The sequence below is a fragment of the Sciurus carolinensis genome, chromosome 11, assembly GCF_902686445.1.
Source record: "Sciurus carolinensis chromosome 11, mSciCar1.2, whole genome shotgun sequence".
In the NCBI taxonomy this organism is placed as follows: Eukaryota; Metazoa; Chordata; class Mammalia; order Rodentia; family Sciuridae; genus Sciurus; species Sciurus carolinensis.
Window position 1 is genome coordinate 15,577,129 of NC_062223.1, and position 22,505 is coordinate 15,599,633.

General features: G+C 43.0%; 1 protein-coding gene and 1 pseudogene across 1 annotated transcript; one reads left to right on the forward strand and one right to left on the reverse strand.

Annotated features, from left to right (window-relative positions):
• Nucleotides 1–12,015: 12,015 nt before the first annotated feature.
• On the reverse strand, nt 12,016–16,357 carry LOC124960316 (olfactory receptor 5AN1-like). The gene is made up of 2 exons (XM_047519039.1): nt 16,344–16,357; nt 12,016–12,940 (listed from the first exon to the last, which is right to left on the reverse strand). Exons 1-2 carry the CDS (start codon nt 16,355–16,357, stop codon nt 12,016–12,018), a joined length of 939 nt encoding a protein of 312 aa, XP_047374995.1.
• Nucleotides 16,358–16,551: 194 nt separating this feature from the next.
• Nucleotides 16,552–18,610, forward strand: LOC124959036 (pre-mRNA 3' end processing protein WDR33-like; annotated as a pseudogene).
• Nucleotides 18,611–22,505: the final 3,895 nt, after the last annotated feature.

Here is a 22,505-nt window from a genome sequence, read left to right on the forward strand (position 1 = left end):
TTCCATCATTCTTTTATATGGCTGAGGAATGTTCCATTGTGTGTATACATCATATTTTCTTTATCCATTCACCAGTTGAAGGGCACCTAGGTTGTTTCCATAGCTTAGCTAATGTGAATTGAGCTGCTATAAACATCGATGTGACTGTATCACTGTTGTGTGCTCATTTTAAGTCCTTTAGATATATACCAAAGGATTATATAACTGGGTCAAATGGTGGTTCCCTTCCTAGTTTTTGAGGAATCCCCATACTTCTCTGCAGAGGGGTTACTAATTTGCAGTCCCACCAACAATGTATGAGTGTACCTTTCCCCGCATCCTTGCCAACATTTAGTATTATTTGTATTCTTGATATTTGGGCTGTTTTGAATAGTGAGAAAATCCCTGTGGAATGTAAATGACTCTTGGACATGCCAGTCTTATTTCCATTAGCCATATGTCCAGCAGTGGTATTTCTGGATCATGTAGGAGTCCTATTTAATTTACTGAGGAACTTTTTACTATTTTTCATAATGGCCATGATAAGTTACATGCCCGCCAACAAAGAGGATCTCTTTTCTCCACATCGTTGCCAACACGTCAACACTTGTTTTTTCCTTGTTTCTGATGGCATTTCCAACTGCAGTGATGTGATCTCATCATGGTTTTGATCTGCACCTCCTTGAGAATTAGTGATGTTGGGCACTTTTTTTGTATGCCTCTCAGCCATGTTCTCTTTTGAGGAATGTCTGTTCAATTGTGGGCCCATTTTAAGTTGATCTACCTCCTCGTTCTTCTCTGTTGTGTTCCTTATATGATTTAGACATTAACCCTTTATCGGATACATAGTTGGCAAGCATCTTCTCCCATTCTCTGGGTCATCTCTTCACTCTATTGATGGTTTTCTTTGCTGTGAAGAAGTTCTTTAGTTTGAGGTTCTCTTGGTCTAATTTTGCTTTTGTTGCACATGCTTTTGAGCTTTTCTCCATTAAATCCTTTCCTAAATGAACGTAACATAGCTTTCCCTATGTTTTCTTCTGGTAGTTTCATAATTCCACGTCTTATGTTGACTTCTTTACTCCATTTTAGTTCATTTTTGGATGGTGAGAGACAAGCATCACTTGGCTTATTTCTTCTGCACATGCACACCCGGCTTCCCCAGTGCTGTTTATTGAAGACTTACCATTCCTCACGGGGTGTATGTGACGCTTTCATTGGAAATCTGTTGGTTATCAATGTGTGGATTTACTTCTGGGCTCTTTTTCCTGTTCAGTTGGCCACTATGTCAGTTTCTATACCAGAATCATGCTATTTTTCCCACTCTAGTGGTGTAGTTAAGGTCAGGTATCATGATACCTCTGCTTAAGACTGCTTTTTGGCATACTCTCGTTTTGGTTATTTGGGGTCATTTGTGATTTTGTATGAAATAGATTCTAAAGAAGTTAAATGTGAAAAAAATCTCACCAGCACATTTTATTAAAGATCTTAACTGATGCTACGATGGAAAAAAAAAAAAGAGTCAAATTTTGAAATCCACCTTAAAAAGTAAAAATAACATAAATTTATACATAATTATATTACATACATTTATGCATAATAAAATCAATCAATCGTGAGTGTGCAGGTGAGTAATTTGTTCCCTCATTTGCACACCACAGCAGTAAAGATATACATTTGATTCTCATCAAACTACTCTCTTTTGTCCTATAATCCCAGCAACTCAGGAGACTGAAACAGGACAATCAAAAGTTGGAGACTCTGTTTCAAAATAAAAAAAATATATAAGGGGCTGGGGGCGTAGCTTCGTGGTTAAGTGTCCCTGAGTTAAGACTGAGTTAAGGTTTGTTGATACTTGGATTCTTTGTTTTATTGTTATTTCTCAGCCTCATGGTACTGAGCACCTGTCATGGTCTTACTCTATATGGGCTGTTTCCTGCAGAACTTAAGTCCATCTTCTACCTTGCTGTTTTAGTCAGCTTTTTCATCGCTGTGACTAAAATACCTGACAAGAACAATTTTAGAGGAAGAAAAGTTTATTTGGGGACTCAAGGTTTCACAGATCTGAGTCCCCAGACAGCTCTCCCCACTCCTTGGGACTTGTGGTGAGGCTGAACATCATGGCGGAAGAGTGTGGTGGAGGAAAAGTAACTGGGAACATTGTGTCTGGAAGCAGAGGGAGAAAGTTCCACTCACCAGATACAAAATGTATACCCCAATGACCCTCCTCCTCCAGCCACACTCTACCTGCCTTCAATTACCACTCAGTTAATGCCATCAGGTGATTAATTCACTGATTGAGTGGAGACTCTCCAAATCCCATCATTTCTCCTCTGATCCTTCTTGCATTGTCTCACGCATGAGTTTTTGGGGGACACCTCATATCCAATCCATAACACCAGCTCTATTATGTGGTTCCACTCCCAGCCCCCCTTTTTTATTTCTACAATTATTACTTATTTAAATTGACAAGTAAAATTTACATATTTATCGTGTACAACATGATGTTTCGATATGTGTATACACTGTAAATGACTATGTCAGGTTATTTAATGAGTTCAACATATTTATTATTTCTGTGGTTAGAACACTTAAAATTACTCTCAGTGATTTTCAAATATATGTTATTATTAACGACAGTCACCATGGCATACATATTGTGCATACCTCTAACAGAAACTGTGTCCTTTGACAAACATCTCCCCAATCCCTCACTCCCTAGCATCCAGCAGCCAACATTGCCTCTGTTTACCTGAGTTTGACTTTTTTTACACTCTACACATTCAGTGAGATTGTGTGATATTTGTCCTGTGTGACTGACTATTTCACTGAGCATGACGTCTTCCCCATTCATCCACGCTGTTGCAAACAAAAGGATTTCCTTTTTAAAAGCAATGTGTGTGAACTGAAAAATAAGATTATATGTTCATGAGGCACATTGTGATGGTTTGATGCATGTATACATTGTGGAGAGATGGAGTCAGGCTAATTAACATCCACCACCTCAAATACTTGGAATTTCTTTGTGCTGAGGACATTTAAAATCCAATCTTAGCGCTATATTAAAGCATGCAGCATATTATCGACTTTGCTCACTGTGCCGTGCATCAGGTCACCAGACCCTATTCTTTCTAACTGAAACTTTGTACCTCTTGTTAATATCTCACCTCTTCTTATCTACCTGCCTCCGCCCCTAGACTGCAATAATCAGCTTGATTTAATCATTCCACACTGGAAACATCCATCAGAGCATCATGGTGTATCCCATAAATATATACGGCTGCTACTTGCCAGTTAAAAATAAATTTAAAAATCAAAATGAGATAAAGCAAGACTACCTTTCCTAGGCCTTGTCTTTTTCCACATTGATTTCCTAAGCGACCGTTAGTCTCTGCAAACAAATGCGTTGGCATTTTGATCGGTATTTCACAGACCCCAAGTTCTAATTGGGGAGAATGGAACTCGTGACAATACTGATTCATCCCATGACATTAGGCAGTGACGGGAACAAATCAGCTTCAGTAAGTAAAAACCCGTGACACTGGGCTCATGAATAGGCTTCCTCTCTCCTGCCAGGGTCGTTTCTATCATGTGCTCAATCGTCAAGGCTGGCTCACCTCCAAAGGCCGAGTTGGTCTATGCACTGGCTGTTGAGTTTTTCTTCTGTGGTGAATTACTTTATTGGACACAAAATTTTCCATGCTCATATCTGCTCCCATGTGTCAGTCTCCTGACTCGACCCCTCCCCAGCCTGCCTGGTCTTCAGTCTTCCAACTTTCCTCCTTCCAGGTCTCTGGGCAGCCATTCAGGTCTTTTACCACCACCCACATGGCCATGTGTATATTCTTCCCTGGGGCTCTTCTTCCACACAAAATAAATGACCTGGTTTTCTCCTCCAACCTCCACCCACGGAGCAGGATTTCTGACCTTAAAACTGACTACCAGGATTGATGCCAGATCCGTTTCCCTTCTTCCCCAACTTCTTGTTTGTTTCTATTGAACCTATATTTTGTCCAAGAGGACACTCTACCTGGATAAGAGACATGCAATTTTAAAACACATTGGTATATGATTACATGAATGGTATGAATCTACATTGTGCACAACCATAGAAACAAAAAGATGGACTCCATTTGTGTACAATGAATCAAAATGCAGTCTGTAAAAATAAAAAAATTACTTAAAAAATAAAATAATAGAATTAAAAAAAAAAAAAAAAACATTGGTAGGCGACTGTTAGTGCATACCTGTAATTCCAGCAGCTTGGGAGGCTGAGGCAGGAGGATTTAGTTTGAGGCCAACCTCAGCAACTTAGCAAGGCTGATGAAACTCAGCAAGACCCTCTCTCTAAATAAAATACAAAATAGGGCTGGGGATGTGGCTCAGTGGTTAAATGCCCCTGAGTTCAATCCCTGGTACCAAACCCCCCCTCCCCACATTGGTAGTTTTAATCCTTTTAATTTCCTGGAAATTTCCCATAAATGAGCACCCATAAAACCAACAAAGCCTTTTAGCTCAAGAGCCTCTTTACAGAAAGTTATTTGATAGCTTCCATTTTTATCTTCCTGTTATAGGTACATTTTTAATTTCTAGTTTTTGAGTCGAAATTTTATGAGATGAAACAGACATTTTTACCTCATGTACATTGACAGCTGCATGACTGATGTGATCCTACAATATGAACAGAGGAAATTACACTCCATTTAAGTGTGATCTATTAAAATGTATACATGCATTCTATAGTCATGTGCAACTAAGTCGAACAAATAAAAAATCAAACAATATTTATGAGAATAATAATGGGAATAATTTTGGTTTTCTGGAAAATCAGGAAAATTAGCATCAATGATTTTTGAGAAAACTGTTATTAACTTACAGGACTTATAATATTCTAGAAAATTACTATCATTTTCTTCCATTTTTATCTTATCCTACCATCATGAACACTTTCTCTTCAAATTTGAAATCTTATTCATACTTAGCTCTTTCTCTAAATTTGGATGTTGTCTATAGTCTTTGCACAATATTTCATGAGCCTATGTACTTCCTTGAAGACCTGCCTGTCACATGTAATTATAAATTTTGTTCTTCTCTTTCTGCATACTATTTTTTTTCCTTCAAGGTTTGAATTGATGTTCTTCTTTCAAATGCTTCAGTTGAGAACTTTGTGATATTATTTTATTTCTTTTCAAATATGATTATTTCTGATTTTAGTATTGGCCACATCTCTAAGTATTGCTAAATTTTATTCATTTTCAGTATCTTGAGAGACAATTTGTACATTACACTGTCTTACACATGAACTTTTGGGGGATACCTCATATCCAAACCATAACAAAAGTGTGCATGGTTTTTGTCTCTGTCTAAAAAATTGTCTATAACACACTCACCTCTTAGCCCTAAATGCCTTAAATACTAAATTTAATTTTTGTTCTTGCTTCTTTTTCCACAACTCCTTCTGGTGGGCTGGTGTTCGTTAGTGACTTTGTTTTCTCTGATTGTGTTGCGATAGCTTTCCTGCTTGCTCTGCAGCTTGCATTCACTCGGTGTGCTTCCAATTCTACATGGAGATCTGAGGTTTCCCCTCATTTCTAAACATGACCATTGAATCCAATACCAGCAGTATGGTGACTATGAAGTTCTCACATTTCCTAGTATGTGGGTTCTTACTCTCTTACCTCTACTGATAATAGACATGGTTCTCTCTTTGTAATTTTTGAAAGTCATTTTTTTCATATCTTATTTATTTATTTATTTTAAAATTTTGAGCTAGGGTCTTGCTATGTCCCCTTCCCTCATTTTACAGGATGGCCTGGAACTTGATGATCCACCTGCCTCAGCTTTCTGAGTTGCTGGGATTCCAGGCACGTTGCAAGTCATTTTGCTGGGAATAAGCAAGACACTTGGGTAAAACCTGTCATCCTGTCCAGAAATTTCTAATACTTACTTTTTTAGACAATGTGTTTTCAGTTTAACAAGATTACAATAGGCTTTTAATATAATATATTCTTTCTTAACTCAAATCTTGCAAACCTTTGAAACAAATTCGAATGACACTGTTGGTATGGTTAGAATTCACAAGGAACCACCGAACGGCAGAAAGCACAATCTGAATCATCTGTCTCTCACCCCTCAGGGACTGAAAATCAAATTCTCTTCTTGGTGTGCACAGACCAGCTGCACACCAAGCTGGATCTCCAAGCTGGAAGCATTGGGAGCCAGGAAGTGGAGGCCACACACATCTTGCCCCAGGCCTGTCCTCCTCCAGGGCTCCGTTTCCCCTGTTATTTAGATCATGACAGTGTAAGGGGACAGAGAGGCGAGGTTGGTGGGAACGTGAGGATAGGAGAATAATTCTATGAAACGGGCCCACAGCTGACCCTCACATGCTTTCTTTGCCTGCAGCCCTGCCTGTCCTGGTGAATGGGACATGTCACATTCCTCAGCAAGCTGAGGCAGTGGGGGCAGTCAGGCAGTCAGAAGATGAGGGCTGGTTACCACTGGTTATCATGGAGAGAGGGCAATGGGCTGTTAACCTCTGCGATCCCGCTCCTGGACACCTGGGTTGCTAACAGTTAACCCTGCGTCCTGTCCCTGCTTCTAGACAAGTACATGGAGAAGAGAGAGAGGGCGATAATTAAAAGGAGGTCCTGGGGTTGATAGAGGAGCAAGACACAGCCTCCCCCATGGACTCCCAGCTCTGGGTCCCCTTCTCTTTGGAGAAGTCTATCTCTGTCTTTTTCCTAAATAAAATTTGCTTTCTATGCTTTGCCTGGGGCTTTCTTGGGCATTTAATCTTCAAAGTTGGGGAACAAGGACCTGCTCCTGATTTCCATTCATGATCTCCAAGGCCCGTATCAACAGTGTCTGTGAAAAAGCAAGAATTAAATGGATGATACCAAAGTTTCCTAAGGTTTAAATTTCTGCTTATTCTCATAACTAATTTCCTGGTCCAAATAGTCCTTTAAACTAATTCCTTAAGGGGCACATTATAATTATGTACAATAGTGGGGTTCATTGTGACATTTTCATGCACGCACATAATTTGATCAATTTAGTTCCCCAGTATGGCCCCTTTCCCTCACTTCTCCTTCCCCTGGCCCCCTTCTTCCACTTTACAGGTCTCCCTTCTATTTTCACGAGATACCCCCTGTAGCATAAACTTTTTTCTTCTTTTTTCTCTTTAGCCTCCACATATGAGAGAAAACATTGGACCCTTGACTTTCTGAGTCTGACTTATTTCACTTAACATAATGGTCTCAAGTTCCATCCATTTTCCTGCAAATGACATAATTTCATTCTTCTCTATGGCTGAATAGAACTCCATGGTGCATATATACCACATTTTCTTTATCTGTTCATCTGTCGTTGGACACCTAGGCTGATTCCATGGCTTCACTATTGTGAATTGTGCTGCTGTTGACATTGCACACATGGTATTGCCACAGTATGTGGCTGGTCCAAATAGTCTTAATTCTAATAAATAATGTCTTTGATATATATTTCACACTATTTGAAAGTATTTGAAAAGACAAAAGCCTTCAGCACCTCAGAAAGATTGTTAGGTTTATTCTAAGAAGATTATTTGGGCCAAGAGGTCCAAGAGGTATGAGAGTGATTGAAATGACCAACTCCTAGAGTCTCAATGTTCCTGGCTCTTTGATTCTTCGTTATTTCAAAGTGAATTTGAGTTATGGCATTAACACTCAGGCTGAAGTGTTCGTTCCTTTTGTTCCACGGTTCTGAATGACACCTCTCTGCATGCTCAACTCACTTGCCGCTGCTATGTACTTGTCTCCCAAGAATGTGACTTCTTTTATTTCAAACTTATCTTGTAAAAACAAGTTCAAGTTCCTCTTCCTGACGGGACCTTCTGCTGCACCCTGTCAATTCACGTGAGCTCCTCTTCTCACATGTCTTCGCCTATAAGTCTAGTTCAATCATCTTTTGCATTGAACTACCCCTGAAATGTAGAATTTAGTACTTCAAATGTGGGTCTGGCTGCTAAGTAGATATGAGGACAGGGACCCTCTCTTATTTTTCTTTTCATCCTTACCCTACCAAACCCTTAGTGATAGCTGGTAGGTTGACTCTTTCTCTGAATATATTATATAGCTATACTTCTGTGCAGTTACTGTGGGCGAGTTAAACCATTTTATTTGTCCCACAGGTGAGTCTGCAGAATACATTTTCAAACTGTGTGGTGGTGCACACCTGCAATCCCAGTGGCTCAGGAGGCTGAGGCAGGAGGATTGCAAGTTCAAAGCCAGCCTCAACAACTTGGTGAGACCTTGTCTCAGAAAAGAAAAAAAAGAAAAGGAAAAAAACACATTTTTACAATGTGTAGAATCTGGAACATACCACTGGTCTAAGTCTTTTTCATATCCAAGTTAGCAGAACTGTTTTTCTCCAGTTTTGCTCCTTAACTGAACGGCAGCCCATGGAGTCAGTTCCTGGAAGGCAGCAGTCCCCGAGACCCTCGCCCACCCAGTGCAGCTCCCGGAAGCCCACTTCCATGAGCAGCTTCTGTTCTCAGCTCCTGGGCTTGTGTGAGTTCCTCAAGAGGTGGATCTGGAGTGACTTCACAAGATGGCGCACTGGAGGTGGTCAACATTCATCCCTCTCAAAAGGACCAAAACAATGACCGACTGGAGCGTCTCAGGGAGACGGGGGAGGGGGGGATGCAGCAAGAGTGGTATCGACTCTGTAGAGCACAGAAACTCAGGCTGGCTGCAGAGAGCAGGGCGTGAGCCACAGTTGCCATTTTTCTGGAGTCAGGACAAACACTGTCGGGAAAAGGTCAACGGGAGGCCCCCATAGCTAGCCCCCTTCATTGCTGTGGACATCTGAAGTTTTTGTTGCCGGAGAATCCAGCAGTTTTCTCAGACCCTGAGTCCAGCTTGTGGGTCTTTCCCTAGTACATGGCTGTGTTGATTCAGAGGAGGATTCCACACTGCCCCTCCACCCTCCATTGCTCATGCTACACAGTGGCGTGTCCATGAATCTGGAGCCTCCGCTGGAGTGTGTCTTGTTCTGGTCCAATAGCCACTGCATCTTTCCATCTTTGAGACTCTGCCATTATTCTATCATGATCCCACGAAGGGCTGCAGGGTCCTAATCCAACGCCAACAGAACTCACAATACCCCCTGCTTCCTGAGAACCAAGTACTCCACACAGCTGAGGAGCCAAGGCTGGGTTGAAGCAAACATCTTGTACCCTGTAGCTAGAAAACCAGCCAGCCTAACATTCCCCACTCCTGTGAGGCTGTCCCTCATTTTGGTCGACCCAGTGCATGCATCCCTGTCTTTGGAACTAGCCTGTTGCCTTCCACACCTAGCCTCCCCCTAACCAGAGCTTGTGGACTTACTGTGCTGCATGCTCCCTCAGCTAGATAAGCAACCTGGCACCCACGAGCTGGCAGGCATGCCTTAGTGTGCACCCCCATCTTAAGAACAAGACTGGAGCCCTCCCTCCAACAAGGCCACCCCAGAGCTTCTACAGACTCCTGCAGTCTAGGCCACTGGGTCACTCCCAGGCCTCACTGACAGGCCAACACTTGAAGAATCTTCATGGAAACTACCGTGTTGTGCTGACTCAGAACCAAGGCCACTGCATCTCTCCAAACCTGAACCCTAGGAGCCACATGAAGGAGAAAACCTTTCCCTCAGAAAGCCCCTCTATGGAATCAGAAGGCATGACCATTCCAGGAGGGAACAGATGTCAAGGTAGGGATGCAAGAAACATGACAAAGGAAGAAGAGCTGACACCACCCAAGGAGCACTGTGACTCCCTAGGAACTGTCCCCAGGGAAGGGGAAATTTCTGCACTACCTCAAAAAGAATTAAACACACTGTTCTTCAGGGAACTCAGCAAGATACAAGTGAATACATATAGGTGATTCAGTGAAATCGGGGAATCACTTTACTATCTAGATGAAAAATTCAACAATGAAGGAAGCCATCAGGTCCTAGGCTTTTCTTTGGTGGGAGATTTTGGTTTCTTATCATTACTGCTTTAATTTCTTCACCCAAGTGTTCCTTAACATTCCATCTTTAAAAAGGACGAAACCCTGTCATTTGTGACAACATGGATGAGCATGGAGGACCCTGCGATAGTGCAGACACAAAAAGACACAGACCTCATGAGCTCACTCATATGTGGAATTGAAAAAAGAGAGACCCCACAGAAGCTGAGGGGAGAGCAGTGGCTACGAGCCTGGGTGGTCAGGAGGGCCGTGGGTGGACTAGGTGGGCGCAATGTCACAGAGAGGAGGAATAAATTCTGGTCTTCTATTGCACACCAGGATGACTACATTATATATTTCAAAACAGATGATGTTTGAATGTTCATCTCACAAAAAATGCTGAATGTTTAGGGTGATGAGTAAGACAGTTGCCCCGATTTGCACATTGCCCTATGTGTACACATATCAAAACATCATGTTTAAAATTTTAAAAAGTACTTTAAAATTTAAGATATTAAAGAATTAAATTTGTGCAATATTATGGAAAAATCCTCCACTTGCCTCTAAAACATGTCTGTCTCCTATTGAAGCACTAGTGGTCCTTTAGGAACAGATTTCTCACCCATGTTTACACATCTGTGAAGAGCGTGCGTCTAAGCACAAGCCGCTGTCTGGAGGGACGTCCATGCCCTTTACTCTATGGCACTGTTTCCTTGGCGTGGGGTGAGTCTTCACATTCTCTCAGAGCTTCTGCCACACCCCCTTCCCAACCCTTGTCAACTGTAAACTCATGAAGATTTGGCAAAACCTTTGAGCATCTCTTCCTTTACAATCCTTTATTAAACTGAAGAACGCATGTGACCCATATCAGAATTGAATTTCCTAGGCAACATTAAGAATTCAATAAATCTCCAGAGATGATACATAAATGGATTATCTGGTTTCTATCCGTATGCCCAGGCCTGGACAAACTGGGATAACAATAATCACTATTTCACATCTGATCTTCTTTTTAACTCAGAGAGCTAGAACCACATTCTCCTTAAGACAAGGATAAGTGGTCAGAAAGAACCCCATGTGAGTCAGTAACTCTGAGCTCTTGAAACTTCCTAAAAGATATCAACATTCAAATAACAGTTACTCTGTTTTATCCATTGTATCAACTCACTCACCTTGAAACTCTGGAATACAAAATGTTGAACATAGGCAGTAGAAAGAATGTATACCAGTTCCATTTACTTACCGTTAGTCTTTATTATTAGAGCAAATTCACACAGGTTTCTATTATTCAGTGACTATCCTAACGATCGATTCATACAGGTCTTATACCAAACTTGAGCAGATTCCTGAAATATTCAACAGATGAGATCCCACTGGTTATGTCAGTCAACCAAGTGCTCCAGTCTGGATTGAATGGGAGATGGTAAGAGAGTCCCACAGCAGATCTTGCTATAGCCTGTGGTATGGACAGTGAATATCCTCTCCTGTTGTACGTTCTTACAAGACTCTGGGTGCAGAAATCAAATCCTAATTAAGTGGCACTGAATAGATCATATCCTTCTTTCCACCACTCCTCATGAATCAGATCACTTCCTTCCCACTTAGAAAACAGGTGGTGGAAAAAGGAAATGACCAACAATGTATCAGACGATTAGCAATGAGGAATGCCTTAGACAAACATAGACTACCATAGTGTTAGCACCATGAAGAAATAGCTTCAGAGTAGTTATGAGAAAATGTTTCTGGATCTTGCCAAGGTTTTTCCAAGGGGCAGAGTTCTGATGAGAGCAATCTTCAACTGCAGAAGCCAAAAGAGGTAAAAAGTGCTGTTTCATAAATACTTGTGGACAGCTTAACAGTTTAAAGGCCACCCCTGAGATAGGGTGAAAATAATGGACCTCCAGGATTTAAGCACATGACGTTTTGCAGCACGAGCCAGCTGCTGGTTCAGATGGGCACGCTGCCCATTTCCCATGAAACCTTCATCTAGCCTGATGTGAATTTTGCAGGTTCCAGTCCCTTGCACTTTAGTGCCCTTTGGCCCAAATCTGTCAAAAGCTGAGGATCTGGGTCCTTAGCAGTAGCCTATCTTTTTCTGCAGTCTCTTCAAGCCATCTTTGATATCTTTGTTCCTCAGACTGTAAATCAAGGGATTCAACATGGGAATCACCACAGTGTAGAAGACTGATGTAAATCTGTCAAAGCTAGAGGAACCACCAGAACTGGAACTCAAATAGACAAAGATACCTGACGTGTAGAAGAGGGAAACGGCTGTGAGGTGAGACGCGCAGGTGTTGAAGGCCTTGGACCTGCCTTTGGCAGACGTGATCTTCAGGATGGACCTGACAATGTAGCCATAGGAGATCACGATAAGGAGGACATTCCCGATCCCGTAGAACATGGTTAGTATCGCGGTCAGGACTTGCACGAAGAACGTGTCAGTGCAAGAGATTTTCAGCAGCTGGGGCATGTCACAGAAGAAGTGGCTGATGATGTTAGGCCCACAGAAGTGGAGCTGAAGCAGAGAGCATATTTGGGATAAGCAGGCAGTGAGTCCGGCCGTGTAGGATCCCAGCACCATGCCAGCACAGCGGGAGGGCGACATGATTGCAGAGTAGAGCAGAGGGTTGCAAATGGCAGCGTAGCGGTCATAAGCCATGGCCGTCATGAGACAGGACTCACTCAGCCCCATGGTTGAGAAGAAGAAGTACTGAACCATGCAGCCTGCAAAGCTGATGGTTTGCTGCTCCTGGAAGAAGTTGGACAGCATCTTGGGGACTGTGGAGGTGACATAGCAGAGGTCTATGCAGGACAGATTGCTGAGGAAGAAGTACATGGGCGTGTGGAGGTGGGGATCCATCCTGATTAACACGACGAGGGCCAGGTTCCAGGTCAGCGTCGTCACGTAGGTCAGCAGGAAGGTCACAAAGAGCACTGCTGTGATTCTGGGAAAGTCTGAGAACCCCAGGAGGATGAACTGCGTGATCTCTGTGAGGTTCCTGTGAGTCATGGCCTCACTGCTCCTGGTGTGAGAAAGGAGACAAAGAAGGCGGTGGTGACTCAGGAGGAAGGACAGCGTGGCCACTTTCTTATGCATCACCTTTTCCTTTAGGGAGCGCTGGGAAAGGGGAGGTGCTTCTCCGTCTTGCAATGTCCCTTTTCTTCTTAAATCATCGAGCAACTGTTCATTGTTTTAGGCTCGATTTGTGGCCTTGTGTGAATTAAAAGAGATGTGTCAGATTTCCATGACTGTGACAAAATGCCTGAGACAAACTATTTACAGAAGGGAAGTTGTGTTTGGCTTACAGTTTCAGAGGTTCTAATCCACAGTTCCTTGGCCCTGTGTCTTTGGGCCTGAGGCAGCACAGTACAGGACGGGGAGGGCTCCGCCTCCTCAGCCAGTGTGACTGGGAAGTGCGAGATGAGAGCCAAGGCAAGGGAGAGGTCCCAGTTCACCCCTGAAGGTCCTGCCCTCAGGGACCCAGGCCTCCCTTCCCCTCCCGGACTTCATATCTACCAGTAGCACCACCAGCTGGCGACCCGTTCTTTAACTTATGGACCCTTGGCGACATTTAAGAGCTGAACTATGACAAGAGATATTTAAAATTTGGTAATTCTTTAAAAAAGCCATGAAATGCTATGATTTTTATACAGAAGACTGAGATCCTTGCTTAATTAAAATGCTTTTTAAAATCCTTTGATAATGCATTTTGTAACTGCTGCTGAGGACTCATGAAAGCAGAGGTGGCATTTTTCCAAAATAAATTGGAAATAGTTTCTTCCCAAACCCTTTTGAATGTCACTTAAACAGATTTTAAAAATTTATTCTTGACCTTTAAAAAATCATTCACTGGATTTATGATCACTTCTTAAACATTTTAGAAATGAACTTAATACCTCTCTACCCTGACCTGAAACATAATATCACAATAAATAGTTCTGATGTAGTTTGGTGTGGAAGAAGCAGGTTTGCCCCCTGAAAATTATGTAACAAGTATTCCTGGGCAATTCACATGAGGATCCTCAATATTAAGGCATTTTTCCTCGTGGGGAGCTGGCCTGCCCCAAAGGATTCTCAATTTTAAGGTACATAATTTGGACTTTGGATCCAGGGATGGGAATAGGAAAGACAGGAGAATGAATCAGACATCACTTTCCTATCTTGGTGTATGAATACAAGACCAGTGTAACTCCACATCATGTACAAGCACAAGAACAGGATCCTGATTAGAATAAGTTACACTCCATGTTTGTATAATATGTTAAAATACGTTCTATTTTCATGTATGTCTAAAAAGAACAACAACAACAAAAAAGAAATCATTCCACCTACTTCTCTCTTGTATTACTGTGTGATCTCTACCAAGCTGAATTGCAAATTCCTGCTGTTACTTTTATGTCCAACCACCACCCAGTACCCCGGAGCAGGTAGTGCTGACCAGACCCAGGACACAGACTAGTGATGTTCCGCTACTCAACACGAAGCATGTGAACGCTAGCACTTGCATAACTCAGTAAATATGTGTTGAAGTCAGTAACAAGCAGTTCTTTGACCAGTTTTGAATGTGAAACTAAGATTCTTGCCTTTGTTTAATTTTCTTTAGGAGTTTAAAAACTTGGAAATCTTTCTCTTTACTCTTAGAATAGAGTGCTGCCAATTAACGTCCTAGTTCACTCAGTATGAGTTAGAGTTCCTAAGAATATTTTAAAATTAGAAATTCTCACAGACAACATGCCCCAAGCACCAATATAATCAGTGAGTTCAACGAAAATCCATCACTGGCACTGAATTTCTGCCCTTTTATGTTGCATTCTGGTGACACAGGAAGCCACCCATGAGTGACTTCTGTGTGATCCACCATTCCTAGAAGACAGTGAGAAAATGGGGGTTGCTTTTCTTATTCATGATAAAATTTATCACGACAATTTAACTTGTTAAAATTTTGTAAGCTGAAGGAAAAGGGGGAATAACCACCTCTGAATATACTCACTTTTTGGATAAATGTTTTGCAGGTGTTCACCATCTTTCAAGACAACTGGAGAAGAAAAGCTGACTGATGTAAATTCGGGTTACAGATTCCACTAGGTGGATATAGCTAATCAAGACCCTTTCCGCTTCTGACCTAATTAGGGACATGGTCGGTTTAATGAGATGTGCTAGGCATCAAAATAGTTAAAATCAGATATTTTGCTGAATGACAAAAAATATAAGTAAAAGAAGGTTAAGGAGGACATTTAGCTCAATACGACCTGTGTCTGGAAGGGGCATGTCTGACATCTCTGTGGCCCCAGCTCGTGTCTCCAGCCCTCACGGTCAACAAAGGTGACAAGGGAGAACCAGCTGAAGCTTCCAAAAGGTCTAAAGGAATTGAGATGCATACTGTGTGCTGTCGTTGAGACTCAGTGACAAGTCATGAGTCCACGCTGCGTACGTCAATGAAGTTAAATTATCAATCATGATAATTAATTAATTACTATTAATTCAAAAGTAATAATAATTGAATTAATAATAATTGGTTATTAATTCAAAAAGAGAATCCCGATGGGGTCAAATTACATTAAAAGAGTTCTGGGGGTGAAGAAAATTAGGAAACCTAGGCAGGTGTGTTTTCATCTCAGGAAGTTCCCCTGAAACTTGTAAAGTATTCTTTTTGTTCCAAATCTCAATTTCTGATTTAAAATCTGTTGGGCTTTATAGATGTCATCTCCTTTGACTCCATGAGCCCCATTGTACCAGTGAGAAAGCAGAAAGGAACAGAGTTCAAGGTCACATTCTTAAGAATTCAACACCCACCCCTGGCCCCAGAGTAACACCTGAAATTTTAGGTTTGGGATTATTGTTTTCACTGAAGGCAGAGGATCGGGAAAAGGAGAAAGAACCTTAAGTGCAGGACGCGGGTGTGAGGGAGAAGGGGGAGGGGAAGGGTGGGAGAGACTGACGTCCATAAACCTGGCTCCACGGGGGTCCTACTGCAAAACCACAAGGATCTCTCTGGAGATAGCTCTGTGTCTTGCCCTCTGACCTTGACCCAGATCTTCTGACCTTGACCCAGATCCCTCAACAGAGGAGAATTCTTCTCAGAAGTTGAAACTGCCTGTTTCTTTTCCAAAGACGTTTCTGAGTGGGCCTGCGGCACTCCTTGCTGGGTGCTGTGGACCGTGAACCTGGCCGTCCACTCACAGCATTGTGGCGGCCACACTGGGGATCCTCTTAAATGTGCCACCAAGAGCAGAGGTGAGAGGAGAGAAGCCAATTAGAGGGAAACTGCAGGGACTCCCTCTTGGGTCGGGGTTGCTCTGGAGTTTCTGTCCCTGCTGATTTCATGCCCTGCTTTGCCAAGTGGATTGACTCCCTACTTCCCTGTGGTCCTATTGCAATCTCAGAATTGTGATTTTTTAAACTGACCTTGAGTCATTTGGGCTGGAAAGGACATCGGTGTTTTTTAGTCTCCAGTTCTCAATGAGTGGGCGAAGGATACGAGGTCTGAGAGGTTAAGGGACTTTCCCAAGATGGCACAATGGTAAGATAGCTTGATAAGCGTAATTCCACGTGCACACACTTCCTGCTCACGATGCACGTTTATTTTATACATTTTCGCAGGATTCTGATATGACTCATTATCACAGTGGTCCCAAGGCAGATACTGCCTGTTTCCTAGGCGTAATAGAGGACGTCAAGACGCTAAGGTACACACAGATTCATGACAGGGAAGTGAGCGATTCACAGATCCATGGCAGTGTCGTGACACGCTGATGATGCCCTGGTCACGAGCACCAGGTTTTGTGATGGACTCTTGCTCTGCCACTTGTTGGTTGTGCAAATTAAACTCTCTAAGCCTCAGTATTTTCACCTGTAAAATGGGGCTCATGGTCGTAGCCAATTAATAGAGTAGTTCTCATAGAACAAAAGGAGATGCAGATTTTGAGGCACTCATTGGAGCAGGCAGGCACACCAGGTCTCCCACTTAGTAGTGGAAAGTGAAATTTATATGCTGCGATTTGGGAATCTTTCCAGCACATGATGCTGCGTTTCCAATCACTTACTAAAATCCTTTGTTAAAAATATCTACTTAAGAAGGCAGAGGCTTTATGTGGAGGAAGGGAACCAGGGGAGGGAGCAGGGAAGCTGGAGGGGAGTGAAACTGATCCCATTGTGCCACGTGCATGCATGAAGACACCCAGGGAAGTCACTATTTTATATAATTGATTTGCAGGATAAAAAAAAACCTGCTTAAGGTCATTCCTACAAACATTGGGGCTTTTCTCGGATGAGGTTCTGAGCAGGATGGAGCAAGACGGAGGGGCTCATCTGCTGTTCCTGTTACTAGCACCACAGAGATGTTTGGACAGGTCCCAGTCTTTGATCTACTTCCACCAATCTTGCAGGGAGAAAGGGGTTGGTGGGGGCAACATGTTAGTGGTTTAGTTCTTGTGATTCTGTTGGTACTTGTACCTATGTTACCCGGATAAGGACAATAGCAGTTTACTACTTCAAGTTTAATACTTTCCTTTTAAAATATTTGTGTTTCGATTGGGGAAGATGGCGGCTGCAGTTTTGCAGAACCGGGATTAGGAGGGGAGGCGGAAGGAGTCTGGAGAGTAGAGACGTTCCCAACTGTGAAGTTGAATGCTTCGCTCGCATTTAGGAGCTCTGCTCAACACCTGACGGGGGTACTAGAAGGACAACATCACCGTGGTCACAGAAATTGGTTCTCCTCCTTGTTTTTTCCATATGCCATGGTTCTAATCCCAGGCACCTCGACAACTGTTTTATAAACGACCTGACTTCGCACAGCAGCAAGCAATGCAGCAGCTTACCTTTGATGGAAAACGAATGAGAAAAGCTGTAAACCGAAAAACCACAGACTACAATCCATATGTAATTAAGTATTTAGAGAATAGAATATGGCAAAGAGACCAGAGAGATATGAGGGCAATTCAACCTGATGCAGGTTGTTATAATGATCTGGTTCCACCTATGGGAATGTTGAATAAGCCTATGAATGCAGTAACAACTAAGTTTGTTTGGACATCAACAAATTAAGTGTCCAGTATTTGTTGTCAGGTGGACTCCAGAAGGAAGATGGTTGGTTACTGGAGTTTCTAGTGGAGAATTCACCTTGTGGAATGGACTCACTTTTCAATTTTGAAACAATATTATAAGCTCACGATAGCCCAGTGAGGGCCATGACTTGGTCACATAATGACATGTGGATGTTGACAGCAGTCCACGGAGGATATGTGAAATATTGGCAGTCAAACATGAACAACGTCAAGCTGTTCCAGGCACATAGGGAGGTGATTAGAGAGGCCAGGTTTATACACAATATAGCATTTTCTGTAGTCTCTACCATCATGGTTAAATTATTCTCTCAGTGTATTTTGAGTGCAGAGATGCATGCGCTCTGTCAGATTCTGGGAAACTTTCTGCACCCTATAAACACAATATTTTTCCTTGTTTCACACATTCACTATTTTGCTGGCAACTTTCTGAAGTAGTGTTGTCCTGGTATCAGCCTTTGCAATATGATGGAGATGTATTGTCTGCTGCATTTTGCACTGGTTTTCTCTTTTCATTTATGGTTAATAAGGTGTATACATTACTCCTTCCTATTATCTACTGTGTAAGACAAGACTATTTCATTCCAAATAAAGAATTCAGTCTTTAATCATAAAAAATTTGTATTTCATGTATTCAATACACAACATGATAGTATGATATGTTTATTATATTAAAATAGTTACTATAGTAAAGCAAATTAACACATCCATCATCTCAGAGTTACTGGTTTGCTTCTGTGACAAGAGCAGCTAAAATTTCATTTAACAGAAAAAAAGGACAAACACACTGAATAATTTATTGCATAGTTTTAAAGAATTGCACCAAGCATATAAAGTTGGGGCACAATGGTCAATAACAGGAAATATCCTGGCCAGTTCCACATACTTTGAAGGAGTCTGGATATTGGTTGCTCACTTGGTGAAGAGCATGGCAGGCCTTTATAAGACCAATGATCTGTCAGTAAGATGGGGACAGCTTCTCCCCTGCCAGTCGAACACGGGAAAAGAAAAAGAATACCCCTATGTGATGTAATTACTGCATGAAGTACAAAGTGGTGTGTAGTCACTAATGTAATGTGCATGAAATTCAGTCCATTAACTCTGGTCCAAAGAAGTATCTCTTCAAAAGTTTTTTTTTTTAATTCAATTTTTTAATTTTTTCTTTTTAGATACACAAGACAGTAGAGTATATTTTGACATATGTACATACAGGGAGGATAACCTATTCTAATTGGGATCCTATTCTTGTGGTTGTACATGGTGTGGAGTTACCCTGGTGGTGTATTCACATGCAAGGATAGGAAAGTTATAACCTGTTCATCCTATTGTCTTTCCTATTTCTTCTCCCCTCTCTTCCATTCATTCCCCAATGTCTAATCCAGTGGACTACTACTCTTCCCCTCCCCACCTTCTCTTATTGTGAATTAGCATTCACATATCACAGAGAACATTTGGCCTTTGGTATTTTGGGACTGGCTCATTTAATTTAGCATGATATTCATCAGTTCCATTCAACTATTGGCAAATATCATAATTCATTCTCTTTTATGGCAGACTAATGTTCCATTGTGTACATATACCACATTTCTTTATCCATTCATCTGTAGAAGGCCCCCAGGTTGGTTCCTTATTTTGGCTATTACTATAAACACTGATGTAGTTGCATCACTATACTATGCTGATTTTAAGTCCCTTGGGTATATGGGATAACTGGGTCAAATGGTGGTTCCATTGCTAGTTTTCCAAGGAATCTCCATACTGCTTTGAAAAGTTTTTTAAAGAAATTATTTTAGTTGAAAAAAAAAAGAAAAAGAAAAAAATTATTTTAGTTGAACTCAGTCCTACCAGTAGTCTAATTAGTAGTCCAATTAGTAGTTTGGTTGGTCTACTCCTCCCTGCTCAGACTGCAAGCCCTGGAATTCCTGGCGTCTCTGGCCCTCCCTCCTTCCCTCCTCTCCTCTCTCCTTCCCTCCTCTCCTTCCTCCATTTCCTCTTGTCTCACTTGCTCACTCTCTTTCTGTGTCTCTGTTGAAGACCACAGTCATAAAATATTCCTTTTAAGTTTATTTTAACTTCAATAGGCTTAATTTTAAGTTTATACTGTGTTTACTTTTCCTTTCTCTGGAATATAAATAAAAATAATAAAGAATTAAAAACAAGTGCATTGGGTTGGGGACGAGCACAATGGCAGATCCTTGTCAGCAGGCAGGAGAGCCTGGGTTTGACCCAGTGCCACACAATAAAGAAACGAGTCCCAGAAACGCAGCACAGGTTCACAGTGAGATCAGCAGGATGTCTGTAAGAGAATTCCCATGCTCATACTCCACCAGAAAGAGCCAGAACAATGAATAAGCACAGTCTGACCCTGGTGACCACAGGAGAGAGCCACCGTGCAGCACGGGAGGGGCAGAAACCCCAGGGAGCGTGGAGCTCTGGATGGCCGTGTAGACAAGGGAGGACACACCTGCTTCGCTGTCCCACTGCCCCCTGGGGATCAACGTGCACCTGGAGGGACTTCTCCCTGTGGGGGAGAGTAAATAGGAGGCCCCAGAGGTCCCCATTGCTGCATTGACATCTGGACTCTTAGCTCCTGGTGCGTCCCCAGTCTTCACAGTCCCTGAGAACCCCTTAGGGAGCGTGCAAAGCCTGGACCACCCCAGAGAAGTAGCCCACGTGTGTCCCACCCTCTGTGGCCCAAGCTGCTCCTGTGCTGCCTCATTATGAAGCTGGAACCATTGTTTGGGGGGCTGGTCACTGCATCCTTTGATCCCTGCTGACCTGCCATGGTTATACCACAAACACCAGTGTGCCGTCCACCAGCAAAGCGGCTGCCCGGGAAACAGGCTGCCTCAGATGTACCTCATCTGCCCCATCCCAGGCGCCCCCTGTAGCCCAGCAACTCAGAACTGAGGCCCAGCATGTCACCATGTCCCCCACTGCTTCAGCCACCACAGAGCCCTGCGCCTGGGATTCTGAGTCCAACTCAGCAGAGCAGCCAGGTCCTGTTGACTCAGCCAATATGCTGCCCTGTCCAGCAGGAACCTGAAGTCCCAGCCTAGAGCAGCCCTGAACCCAGAGCCTCAGCCAACGTGTTACTCCTTAGGAATCTGATCTGTGGTCCAGTGGAACAACCACATTCCTAGCAACTGAGTTCACTCGGTGCCCCATCTTCTAGGGCTCCATATGCCATGCCAGAAATACAGCTGTACTTGAGCCAAGTCAATGACCCATCTTCTCCAGGGACTAGGGACCCTGCCCACTGATGCACTCACATGCTCAGCTTGCAGGAACCCAGACCTATGGCCAGGGGGAGCAATGGTGAACTCAGAGCCAAGGACCAACCTTAACCTCAAGGACCAAACCTGCCAGGGTGCTGTCTCCACCAAACCAAGGAAATACAAGCTTGGCTGAACCGTTCCGTCTTCCCCTCTGGACACAACAGCAGTGCCTCCCTGGGTCTGAACTGGGTCTACCTCCCTGGGTCTGCACTGGCTTTCTGAGGTCTGAGATCCTCAGGTTTCTCTCCGCCCTGGGGAACAGACCACTGTTCCAACACTCTACACCTCCTTCAGAACAAGCCATCAGTGGGCTTCATTATTCCTGGGTTCTTGCTGCTGACGCTCTTATCCTTGCACACCCTGGGCCACTAAGACGTCCATGATTTCAAAGTCTGGAGTCACCACTATGCAATATGCAGTCAGTGAGCAAGGTAGCACTGTATCCTGCTGGCTCCAGGACTCAGATTGCAATGGTGCCCATGTCCCAGAATCTGAGTCTCTGAAACACTCCTTCATCCCTAGAGTCGTGCCATTGTTGACCCATAATCTCCAGGATCAGTGTCACAGTTCTACCCTTGCTTTCTGGCCCCAAAGCTACTGGGGAGTGCCCCTAATCACAGTCCCTGCATTTGAGGGAATAAAGCTGAGCTCACATCACAGGTATCTCAGTACTTTAGCAAAATCTGACCATGTGACACCAAATCTGCAGTTTTCTCTGGCTCTCTGTGTCCTGGATCTTGGCTCCTCAGAGGCTGCTTTTCCGCTGTAAAAGATTTGACAGCAAGAGGGATCCCCTCAGCTCTATCTGTCCCATGTGGGGAATATGAGAACAAGAGGACCCCTCAAGTTTTGCCACTGAGAACCCCAACTACCAGCCCTGTCCAAACCACTGTCATCAAACTCCTGTGCCCTGGGGCACGAGGTATCCATAGTCATCACTGAGAACCATCCCAGCCAGAAAGGCTCATGGATAATACACTGTTGTACCTGCCCTGGTTCCAAGGCACCCTTCCCAACCAACATTCTAGGACTCAGGTGAAAATTTCCCTTTAAAAGTCACTAGGAATTTGGGGAAGAGTAACTGTTCCACCAGAGGCACAGACATCAATACAAGAATTGAAGAAATAGGAAAAAGCAGGAAAAATTTACACCACCAAAGGAGTATGTGAATTCTCTGACAACTGATCTCAAAGAAAAGGAAATTCATGAATTGCCTGAAAAGGAA